The sequence below is a fragment of the Coffea arabica genome, chromosome 4e (genome assembly GCF_036785885.1).
Source record: "Coffea arabica cultivar ET-39 chromosome 4e, Coffea Arabica ET-39 HiFi, whole genome shotgun sequence".
NCBI lineage: Eukaryota > Viridiplantae > Streptophyta > Magnoliopsida > Gentianales > Rubiaceae > Coffea > Coffea arabica.
In genome coordinates, this window is record NC_092317.1 from 2,544,332 (window position 1) to 2,557,145 (window position 12,814).

General features: G+C 27.7%; 1 protein-coding gene across 1 annotated transcript; it reads left to right on the forward strand.

Moving 5' to 3' along the window:
- Window positions 1–8,615: 8,615 nt before the first annotated feature.
- LOC113741993 (acid phosphatase 1-like) lies at window positions 8,616–10,215 on the forward strand. Its single transcript, XM_027269674.2, has 3 exons — window positions 8,616–9,058; window positions 9,142–9,360; window positions 9,812–10,215. Exons 1-3 carry the CDS (start codon window positions 8,631–8,633, stop codon window positions 9,987–9,989), a joined length of 825 nt encoding a protein of 274 aa, XP_027125475.1. The 5' UTR covers window positions 8,616–8,630; the 3' UTR covers window positions 9,990–10,215.
- Window positions 10,216–12,814: the final 2,599 nt, after the last annotated feature.

Consider the following 12,814-nt stretch of genomic DNA (forward strand, 5'->3'; position numbering starts at 1 on the left):
TGAGCCGTTTTCTCCTATTTTGAAATACCAATTTCATATCAAATGTCTTGTGCATGTAGATTTTGCTGTTTACTTCAAATTGGACTGGCTTACTTGACGAGCAGAACTCGAAAAGCAACTCAAATACTCATGTTATACAATACTCAGCACACGATTTTTTAGGCTTTAAAACGTCATTAATGAAAGTTACCCATTCGGTTGTTTAGGAATGTTAGGAGATTCGTCAAATTCAAATGACGATGCCTGAAACTTGTACTTATCCCCAAATTTGTGTTGTAGTACAGTATCAAGATCTTGCACCAATTCCATTCACCTATAAAAATTATGGCTCCGTTTGGATTAGCTATTTTTAGGATTGTTTTTCAAAAACAGCACTGTAGCATTTTGTTTATGAAATACAAGTCCGTTTGGATTAATTGTTTTTGGAGTTGTTTTTCAAAAACTATATGAAAAACTTTTACTGTAGATTTTTTTGGATTATTTTTAGAAGTATTTTTAAAACATATTTTTGGGTATTTTTATAATTTATAATTTATAATTTTTTTATTTTTATATACATTTATGCATTTATAATACATTTATAAATATTTATAAATAAATATATTTATATATTCGCTAAAAAATATATAAATGTATTATAAATGTATTATATTATATATAATACATAATATAAATATATTTATAAATATATAAGTGTATATTATTATAAATGTATAAATTATAAATGAATATTATATAAATGTATAAATTACAATTTATAATTTTTATATTTTTATATAAATATACATTTATGCATTTATAATACATTTCTAAATATTTATAAATAAATATATTTATATAAAAATATATAAATGTATTATAAATGTATTATATTATATATAATACATAATATAAATATATTTATAAATGTATAAGTGTATATTATTGTAAATGTATAAATTATAAATGAATATTATATATATGTATTAATTATAATTTATAATTTTTATATAAATATACATTTATGCATTTATAATACATTTATAAATATTTATAAATAAATATATTTATGTATTTATATAAAAAAATATATAAATGTATTATATTATATATAATACATAATATAAATATATTTATAAACGTATAAGTCTATATTATTATAAATGTATAAATTACAAATGAATATTATATAAATGTATAAATTATAATTTTATTAATAGATATTAATATTAAGTATAAATGTATTAATATAATTAAAATAAATGTACAAATGTATTAATATTATGTATAAATATAAAATTAATATTATGTATATTAATATAAAGTTATAAATGTATTATATTATATATAATACATAATATAAATGTATATTATAAATATACATTAATATATATTATGTATAAATGCACATTTATATAAATGTATAATATATATAATATACAATATTCATATAAATATATAAAAATATTTATAATATGTATAAATAAATATATAAATATTTAATATATATAATATATATTAATATTAATTATAAATATTATAATATTATAAATATGGTGTTTATATAGTATTTCAATTTGTAATATTTATTGTATATTTCATTATATAAATATTTATATAATATATAATATATAAATATATAATATATAATTTTTAATTTGTAAAATATACATAGTATTGTATATATATAATATAATATACATAATATAATATATCATACATAATATACATTATTACATTATTACATATTATGTATATTATATATTATACATACCATTATTATACACAATAATGTACATAATAATATTATACATTAATAATGTATATATTATAATATAATGTACATAATATATTATGTATAAATATTTACACATTTATGTATACAATATTACATATTATATATATTATATTATATTATGTATAATATACAATATTATGTATAATATTAATTTATATAAATATTTATATAATATATAATATATATATAATTTTCAATCTGTATATTTCAATTTATATTAATATAATATAATATATATAATATACATAATTGAAATATACAAATTGAAATATACATATGTAGTTGTTTTTGATATAATGTTTGGATATGGTGTTTTTGGAGTTGTTTTGGAAATACACATTTACTGTAGCATTTGGAATGTGAAAAACAGTTTTTCAAAAACAGCCCCAAAAACAAGGGATCCAAACACACCCTATGATTATCATAAAATGACATTTTATAATAATTTACATACTATTTGCCAATTAAAAGCAAGTTTCATAAAAAATGTGCATGTAAATCCATATTGTGAATGATACGAAATATATTTGAAACTCACGAAACTTAATATATGGATAAATTTACTATAATTTTAAAAGATTACGCTACATTAGATACGATCACTTTACCTTTTATACTTGTGACCTAGAAAATAAATTTATTAAAACACATAACATTTATAAATGATACATGCATTTATTAAAATGCTTAAAACGCAAAACATTTATGAATGAAACATACAATCATTATTATACATTTATGTTACCAACAACTACTAACTATAATATTAAGTTTCAACCATTAATAAAAAAATCTTAGCACTAGTTTAAATAAACTTCTTAATACTTGTTTCATATAAGTTTATTTAAGTAATATAGTAAATTTATGCCACAAACTAGTAAGTTTTGATGATTAACCAAATTATTATTCTTTCAACAAGATTTACTATTAATCTATAAAAACTTACTATTACTTGAACTAAACTTACTCCCCACAAAACTAAGTTTCGAATGTATAGTAGTAATTTAATTTTTAAAAAAAGTAACTTTCATTTTTATTTCGATTTACTTTTTGAAACATAAATAGGATAACACTTATATGACCATTTTCGATTTATTTTTTATTTACTTTTAGCGGCCATTTGATTATTTGATAGGCCTATCCACCTAAATAGGATAACATTTAAAAATAAGAAAGTAAGTTTTCCATCTAAAATAGTAAGTTAACAGTAATAAATTAGTAACTTTTATACTTCAAAATGTAAATTGGAATAAATATTAAACTTACTTTTTAAATAAATAAATTACTACTTTATATCCCAAACTTACTTTTTATAGTGTAAGTTTAATTCATGTAATAGTAAGTTTTAATACATAAATAGTAATTCTTACTGATAACATGGTAAAATTGATTAATAATCAAAATTTACTGATTTATGAGACACATGTACTATTTTACTTTAAAACATATTTCAAACTAGTGTTAGGGAATTTATTTGAAATAACGATAAGATGTTTTATTAATGATTAATTTTTAGTACCTTAGTTAGTAAGTACTCATAATATACCTGTATAATACAAGATTATAGTTAACATTTAAAAAAATTTATTTACATATTTTAAAATACTATGGAAAAAAGTTTGACTTTTCACATAATCTCGTAAAATATGTAATAAAATTTTGTCGTATTATAAGTTTTTAATTATTTTCAATTTTTGAAAAGTTTGAAAGTTTGGATAATAATAACAACAAATCTTCCTAGTTATATATAGAATATTACTTGTTTATATATCAAAATTTTTATAAATTAACACCTATGAATATAATAAGATGATAAAGTTTTAATAAATTTACATCTGAGACACAAGAAATAATAAGAGTAAAAGCCTAAACAAAATGAGAAATAATATAATAACAAAAATTATAAATTTAGTATAACAATTAATATAAGAAAATTAAATTAAATTTAGAAGGTAAATTAAATAACAATGTCAAGGTTAGAGGTCATGGTAAATGTTACAAATTTTAGGAGAAATTATGTACTGTAAAAATGGTTTAATAATTTTCTATTAAGCATAACTATTGCATACAAAAGGAAAAGATATTTGATTTTATTTTGCTTTGATTAGAAGAACTTGTACTAGTAATAAAAGAAATTTCAATTCAACAATCAACGTGTACATGATTACAGTAATTTTTTAGTCATTTAGACTAATATGTGTCATAAAGTAGTCAGATTTAGTCGTTTGTGAATTCATAATTTTAACAGTTTACATAAAATTCATCTATTAAAAATTATGATTATTATAAAATGCCCTTTTATAATAATTTACTTACCATTTGCCAATAAAAAAAGAGTTTGATAGAAAACATATGGATACAAATCCATAATGTAAATGATACAAAGTATGTTTGAAAGTCACAAAACTTAACATATGGGTAATTTTACTATAATTTTCAAAGATTATTCTATGTTAATACAACTTTAATTTTTATACTTGTGACCCAGAAAATAAATTTATTAAGATTTTACCATTTTATTAAATTCATAGGCATTAATATATGAAAATTGCGTACCATTTTATTATATTCATCGGTGTCCATATATGGAAATTGTGATGTATAGATACGTGCAATTCTATATATAACTCAAAAGATTTTTTTTTACTGTCATCCAAACTTTTTAACCTTTTACAAATTCAAAAATAATTCAAAATTTATAATATGACAAATTATTCTTACATATTTTATAAGGTCATATGCAAAAAAAAAGTTTTCATAGTTTATTTAAAATGCTTAAAACATATAACATTTATAAATGATACGTACAATTGTGTATCATACATTTACATTACGAATAATTACTAACTATAATACTAAGTTTCAATTATTAATAAAAAATCTTAGCATTATTTCAAATAAACTTCCTAATACTTGTTCCATATAAGTTTCTTTAAGTAAAATAGTAAATTTATGCCATAAACTAGTAAGTTTTGATGATTAACCCAAATTTACTATTCTATCAACAATATTTACTATTAGTCTATAAAAACTTACTATTATTTGAACTAAACTTACTCTCCAAAAAGTAAGTTTTAGATATAGAGTAGTTTTCTACTTAAAAAAAAAAGTAAGTTCCATATTTCTTCAAATTTACTTTTTGAGACATAAAAGTTACTAATTTCTTGAGTTAACTTACTATCTTTAATGTAAAACTTACTAACCATATTTTTAGGTACTATTTTATTTAGATGACCAGTATAACAGGTAATCAAATGGTCGCTAAAAGTGTTTTTACCTGTTATATCAGGTAAAAACAGTTTCGTTATCATAACGCTCGTTACTTCAGACTTTTCCTAATCATTAATGAATGAATCTCCCCCCAAAAAAAAATTAACAAAAAAGTAGTCCTGGGCTCGTCCGTCAAAACACGGATTGAGACCATACTTGGCTAGTACAATGACCGGCCTGGGTTTGCACAATAGCCCAAAGGGTCCTTTGCAGCCCATGCGATGAGTTTTCCTGGAATCTGTACTTGGGAATAAATGTCTTTGCCACCCGGCCTTGTTCCACATTTTTGTTTGATCTTTGCTTTGTCAAAAAATTTTATATTTGCTGTAAACAAGGAGAAGTCTATCTGATAAATACAGTCTCCTCTCTGGATTGAATGGTGTCATTTGATTCCACAATTTATCAACTGATATAATTATGTTATAATCAACTTGTCAAAGAAATTAAATGAGATAGAATAATATATCTTTGAGGTTAAAAAAAATTTTGAACGAAAAAGAAGAGAATGTGTCTTTGATTTATTATATAATTACAAATAGCTCCAATAGTGGGATCAATAGAGTTTAATACTAATAAAAATAGTACCGTAACTACTGACGTGTGTAAGTGGGATCAAAAGTAACATTTTCGTTCAAATGGACTGGCATTTAATTGGAATGAACTCAGAAGGTGGCAGTTTTAAACTGTAGCGTTAAGCAAATGGAACAACAAAGTAGGAGTGCATTCGATTCGAGTCATCATGAAGTGAGCAGTGCATTACCTGAGTTCGACTCAAGGTAAAATAATTGAATTTGAGATTGAGCTCTTCAAGTTTTTAGAAGTCGAGAGTTTGAACTCGACCTCAGTTTATTTTATTCAAACTCAAGTTTAATTAAATTTAATTGAATCAAATTGAGTTCAATTGAACTTATTTGAGTGTAATCGAACCTAATCAAACTCACAATAATAAATATAAAAAAATTATAGTATATATATAATCAACTTCGACTAGACTCATCAACCCTTCGAGTGGAATCCGACTTGTGATCTAAAACGAGTAATTAATTGAAACTCGAGTTTAAGTTTGATCAAAACGAATTCGAGTCGAGTTGTTGAACAAATAAATTGCGAGACCGGCTCGAACTGCTTAGTTGGGCGTGAGTCGCGTGACCCCTGCCCTTAAATGGTGAAAGGTTGCCAGTCGAAACCGACGAACCGGAGTGCCGGGCTACGTGTGAGAATTACATTTGATAGCCAAGAACACAACTGCCAATCAATCAGTGGCCTCCATTATTGCCCAATCTTGTACTAGTATTTATTTGGGCAAAACGTGAAAGCGAATAAAATTTGGATTTCATTGAGAAAAAAGACAAAAATATAATAATGCTAGAGAGCAAGCGTTTGAGTCCAATTATTAAAGTTGTTGGATATTTTATGCGCAACGTGGCATTAATTTGTAAACCTCTTGGCCCTTGGAATAGTGTTAAGTAATATGTTTGTTGGAAAAATAAAAGAAATTTCATTATAAAATACTTATTACAAAATTCTAGGTAGGATATAGACAAAGTGTCATGTCAAATTTTGTCAATTATGCTCATTGCACAACGCCAAGAGCTTGATAAAGTACCATTGATTTAATATGTTATCTCTCGTTCTCGTGTGTGGATCGATGGCGACACGAATGTGAAATTGACACGAGGCTAAAGGACCACGACCAAGCGGTGTGTGTTTGTTGTGCATTCACCCACCCTTTTATGGTTCAAACTTCAAACCTATGCAAGTAACTCTTCCTAATTAATAACATATTTAAACAAAAATTTCTATCCTATAATTCTGGAATTGTTAGAGAGTTAGTGTATTTGCCTAAATCAAATGAGATTGTATTGCCTATTTCTTGATTTCAGAGATGTTTGGGCTAATCTGCCATTAATTTTCTATTTAGAGTTTAGTCCATTTATACTTTATTCTAATTGTAACTGATGGTATTAAGATTTCAATAATGTCTTTAATTTGAAAGTTTCTTAACTACTTTTTAGTCCTTTTCTTGGCTAGTTCGTAGTTGAATTTAAGGCTTTTTTGCTGGTTTTTTGGGCTATTTCTTAATGGTTTTTTATGCTGGATTTCTCTAAACTACTGCTATGAAGTTTTGTGGTTTTTTTTTTTTTGCGGCCTTTTGGCAGCTAAGTTATTGATTTTTTTTTATTGCTTAACAGACTGGCAATGCTGAACAGGTCTTGTTTGTCTTTGTTGTTGTTTCATTATGGTTAATATGGACGATTTGGCTGTTGTTTGGTTGTTTTTCTTGGCTAGTTTTTAATTGTATTTAAAGATATATTTTTACTTATTTTTTGTGCTGAATTTCTCAATCAATGGGCTGTTTTTTTGACTTTTTTTGCTGCTGTTTTTTTATAGCTAACTTGTTGGTTTCTTTTGTTTTTTAATGTAGTTAATGTTGAAGTACTTATGCATCAGAGGCCGACTTGTAGATGAAGTGTTGAAAACACTATTTACATTTAAATCTTGTCGGTGATTTACTGTACTTTGATTTCTTGTGTAACAATGGTTGAACATTTTGAGTGTTGGATATTTAGATTTTTATGTATTATAGGTTTATGATTGTATCAGTGAATAATTTGTAGTACTCAAGATCAGGAATATGTGAAAATTGCTTTTATTATGCTTAAATTTTACCAAGAACATGCAGACAAAAATGTTATTTTCTTGCCCAAATTTCTAGAAAGTCGAATTGATTTTGAGCTCGAGCGAGAAAATCGAGTGAAAATCAAGTTGACTTTAAATTCCTCGGGAGCCAAAATATCGAACAAAACTCAGACTGACGTCTCGAGCTGCTCACGAGTTAAAAATCGAACTAAACTCACGAGTCAAAAACGAGTCGAACTCGAATTTTTCCTTTTCTCAGTTGAATTGAGTTTAAGGTTCGTTTTTTAGACTCAACGAGCTTGAGGTTGAATTCTAATTTTAACTCGCAAATTAACAAGTCCAATTTGATCCGATAAGTTCAAAATTTGATTCGACTGCATTCCTTTGTAACTCAATCTGACATGAGTGCTCCAAGCCTCCAACCAACTAACCACGTGATGAACGAGTGGTCTGTCGCTTGTTTATTACTGACTAGACACCGATTACTCCCATTCCTTACTGGGCCCACATTCCTTCCCGTTACAATCATTAAAAGGCCCTGTCACGCGGGAGCAGTAAAAACTTGACCATAAAATTTCTCAATTGATTCAAAATCGACGTAGATTAGAAGCAAATAGGAAGAATAACAGCAATGGTTAAAAAAATTTCACATTTCCATTCTCAAGATTAAAATGAGCATTTCATTCCTTTGCAAATTGCAAGTGTATCATACTTATTAGTACATCAGAATTAAGACATTTGATGCAAAAAGCATGCATCAGTAAAATGAAATGTAGTTTTACAAGAGTAATAAAAGAAAATCAGATTTACGTCTCAAATTTTAAGCGGTCCAGGGTCTGGACAACAGACTTAAAATTCATAAAAGAAAAAACTTTATTGATGAAATATGCGTTAATACAGGAATTTTCTGCCTATATAATGGACGAAGTATCAGTCCTCCGGCATGGAGCTGCAAAAAATGGCAGTAGCATTAGCGGCATGTCTTTGCCTTCTAGTACTCGGCGCCACAACTTCCCAAGCTCGCCACCCAGCTCACCAGGATCCAAAACTAATTAATCCTATCCGCATGATGCCTGAAGCCTCCTCCGGCGACTCTGTCCCCGTATATAATTGCCTGAGTTGGCGTCTGACCGTGGAAACCAACAACAAGCGCAACTGGACTAATGTCCCGGCAATATGCGGGTTCTACGTTGCATACTACATGACTGGCAGGCAATACGGTTATGACTGTGAAGCCGTGGTTGCTATTGCCATCAAGTATGTTAAGAGTCTCTCCATACCCACAGATGGCAGGAGCATTTGGATCTTCGACATCGATGACACTGCACTTTCTAACTTGCCCTTCTTCTCCAGGCCGGACGTTTTCTTTGGGTAAGTAACGATTTTTATTTTCCCACCATCTTTAACCTGTGGATTACTGCGTTATTTTGATATTTTGTGTCCTGTCGTTTTAGGGTGAAGACGCTTAACGCGGAGTTGGAGGCTGAGTTTTATGAATTTATTCTGACGGCAGAAGTACCAGTACTTGCAGCAACTCTGAGGTTGTACCAAGCTACAGTCGAGGCGGGGATTAAGGCTGTCTTCCTGACTGGATCATCAGAACGTTCTGCAGATGCAAGGGCTAAGAATTTGAAGGCAGTTGGATACGACACCTGGGAAGAGCTCATTCTCAAGTAATCTTTACTTTCTCCTGCTTCTAGTTCTTTTGCATCGCTAAAGTAAGCAGTAATTATTGCGTCTTGTGAGTAATTGGTTCTTCATTGTGTAGTAGAGGAAAAAGGTACATCAATTAGTCGAAATACCAGATGGGATCTTGATTATTATTATTACTTTTTTGGGGTTTGATGAATGCAACTTGGGATGAAAATCTGAAGTCTGTCGAGGTTACAATTGCATGCACCATGAGCTTTTGGCAAATACTACTTTTACTAGTGTTTTATTAGACTAGAATCTGGCAAATAACTCCTGCTTGTCTACAGAGATTGAAGAACAGAGTACTCCTGCTTGGTATTTTAACAGCCACATATTCATTTTAGGAGGCGCAATGAATTTTTAACTTTAAATTAGGCTTCTTCTTTTTTGAGTACTGATCCCAGGAGAACTTTGGTTGGTGCACGATCGCAGGCCCGACTCTGTAAACACATCAGTACAAGCTTTCAAATCTCAGGTGAGAAATCGGCTGGTGGTCCAGGGATACAGAATTGAAGGAAACATTGGAGACCAGTGGGCTGATATAGTCGGGTCCAATGTTGGTCGCCGGACTTTCAAGCTACCAAATCCTATGTACTACGGTGCCTACTAATTTGGGTGCGGGAGATGCAACCCAATTGAACTTAGGTCCTTGTCAAGCCGATCTTCATGATCGTTGATCAGTTTCTCTGAGAATAAATGGGTTTTGAACTAAGCTTGACTCAATTATGTATAAACTCTTGCTTGCCCTGTTCTCGTGTCAATCGACCCTTCGTACTGGAAAGTTTGTGTTTTTCCCAAGCAATAAATGGCTATGCTGTAATACAGCTTGAAATGAAGTCCGACATTTATGGTCCCGTGCAATGACCTGTGTTCTTTTAACCTGTTGCAGTAAACATCTAGCCGAGTAAAAAAAGTATTATGGTATTAGAACACATCATTTGGGCTAATTTCTTAAAACGTAGCTCTTGCAAAGGCTTCTCAATTGCTAAATTGGAAACAATGGACAACACATGTGTTGGGAATGTTATCCCAAACAAACAAACAAATTCTATTTTTGTTGTGATGTTATCCAAGAGTTTAACTTATTGCTTGAATATTTTGTATTATACATGAAACGTTATCAATAATTATTCCTTTTTTTTTTTTACAAAAATAGTTTGAATATTTATATATTATCCAGTAACACATTTCTCACATTCTCATTAGTAAAATTTAAGTACGTAATTTCTCAAAGAATGTTGTCATTTCTTATTAAGTGAGTCAACATGTGTTGACTTCTAATACTTATCCAATGGCTTAGTCCTTATTTGGATTGTTAATTTTTGTGGAAAAATTCTATATTTTTCATGAATATTTCTTTTACATATTTTTTAATCATCTTTTTTATCTCGCATATATTACATCTTAAAAAAAAAAGAGTTATAATAATTATTTTCCAAAAACTCTTCAAGATATGCCATCCAACTGACCTCTTAGTCTAGTTAGATATTGTGAATACACACCAGGTCAGTTGATAAACACGGATCATTTTTTTGTTAAAAAAAAAAATTTGACTTATGAACTGACAAACTTGTCTTAAAACGTGGTGGTGAACAAAAGCAAAATAACCCAATCTTTGTTTTATTTAAAAATTCTAAATAACTATTTGCTAAATGTTACAAGTAAAGGGGAAAGAAATTACTTACTTGGGAAAAAAATATCTACCCATTTCGCCTGACAGCACGAGGGACCTTGGTTCTTTTTTGTTTTGACAATGTGGCCGGTATAGATTTATACCCCTCCCTTGTCAAAGTTACATTTGGTAGACCTTTTTTTTTTACCGAATAATCTGAGAAATTAGCCCATCATTTGGCTATTAAAAATATTAACCGCTGTTGTCCATGTAAAGGTATTAATATTGATTAAGGTACTAATATTACCTGTTAATTTAACTATCTCTGAATCACTTACAAGTATAAATTGTGAATACTAATGGAGTTGACGCAATGCTAACTTTTGGATAAATTGAGGAGTGTGTGCGTTTTAGATTTTTGGCTAGGGGGTCAAAATTTTTTCTAACAAAATTATGTTAATATATTATGTTCAAAATAATTTTTATCTATTTAAGTATATGACATCAAAAACCATCAAATATTAACTTTGATTATAAATGTTTGTCTATTTTATGAATATATAGCACAGTTATACCAAAAATTAAAACATTTGATTAAATATCTTATAACATTGCAAACCACCCAAATTGTACATTATGAGAAAATGATCCAATATGTTACTCATGTAATATATATATATATATATAACTATGCAATATAAGTATAATTATTTTCAACTAAAAAAAGATAAAAGTTACGTTAATATATTTTGAAATTTTAACCCCTTTCTTAAAAGTAAATTGAGCAGTATGTTCTTTTATAGAACTAAATTCATTTACAATCGAATTAGTACTAAATTTTAAACCAACTTCCTTTTCTATGTACACAGTTAGGTAATCATTCAAAAAATTATCTTCCATCTTGTTTTAGAGTTTTGTCTTGATTATTTTCATAATTGAAAATACCTGTTCTATAGTTACAATTGATATAGGAAGAGTGATAATAAGTTTAATCAAATGGGGTAAGTTTTACATTTGTATTTGTTTTAGCCAATTGATAATTGTGAATTAAGCCTTTTTATTATAATATACCAAATAGGGTCAATTTACTATGGATGATCAAATTATACATTACTTTTTTGAAAGTTAAATAATTAGCACAATAAAAAGATAAATAACTTTTTTGAAGAAAAAAATTAATTCAAAAGTGACTAATTCATATATATATATAAACTTTCATAATATAAACTAAAATTGTAAAATATTATGGGGGACCAATTTTATTTTACACATATATTTACACACAATAAATTAAAATTTTCAAAACGTAGAGAGGGGACCATGGCCCTACTTAGCCCTCCCTTGGCTCCGTCATTGGTTTTGTAGTTTTTGTCTTCCAGTCTCAATTGGAAAAATGCAGTGAGACTTTGTACCTTTTCCCTTCTTTTTTTTTTTTTATGGGAGACTCAAAGCCCTGAAATGAGGCACGATCAAACGAGAGAACTTAACGAAAGGAAGAAAGTGAGGTTGATAATCACCCAGCTAATGCTTTTGTGACACAGTTGGCTAATGACTTTGTAAGTTCAGCTGGATTGTAGGTATAGTTTATACAATTTAATACATAGGGATAGTAACTTTTATTGGTAAAAAAAAAGGAATAATTTATTGCCCTTTGAAGAATTTTCTACATAGAAATCGTAATGTTAAACCTAATATATTTTCACATACTTTAAGAAAACTATCAATCAGATTTGTTTCTTCTCCATTAGATAAAAAAAATATTTACATGGACAGGTAAAAAAAAAAATCTTGGATACCAGTTGATTAAGTAACCTATTTTTGAA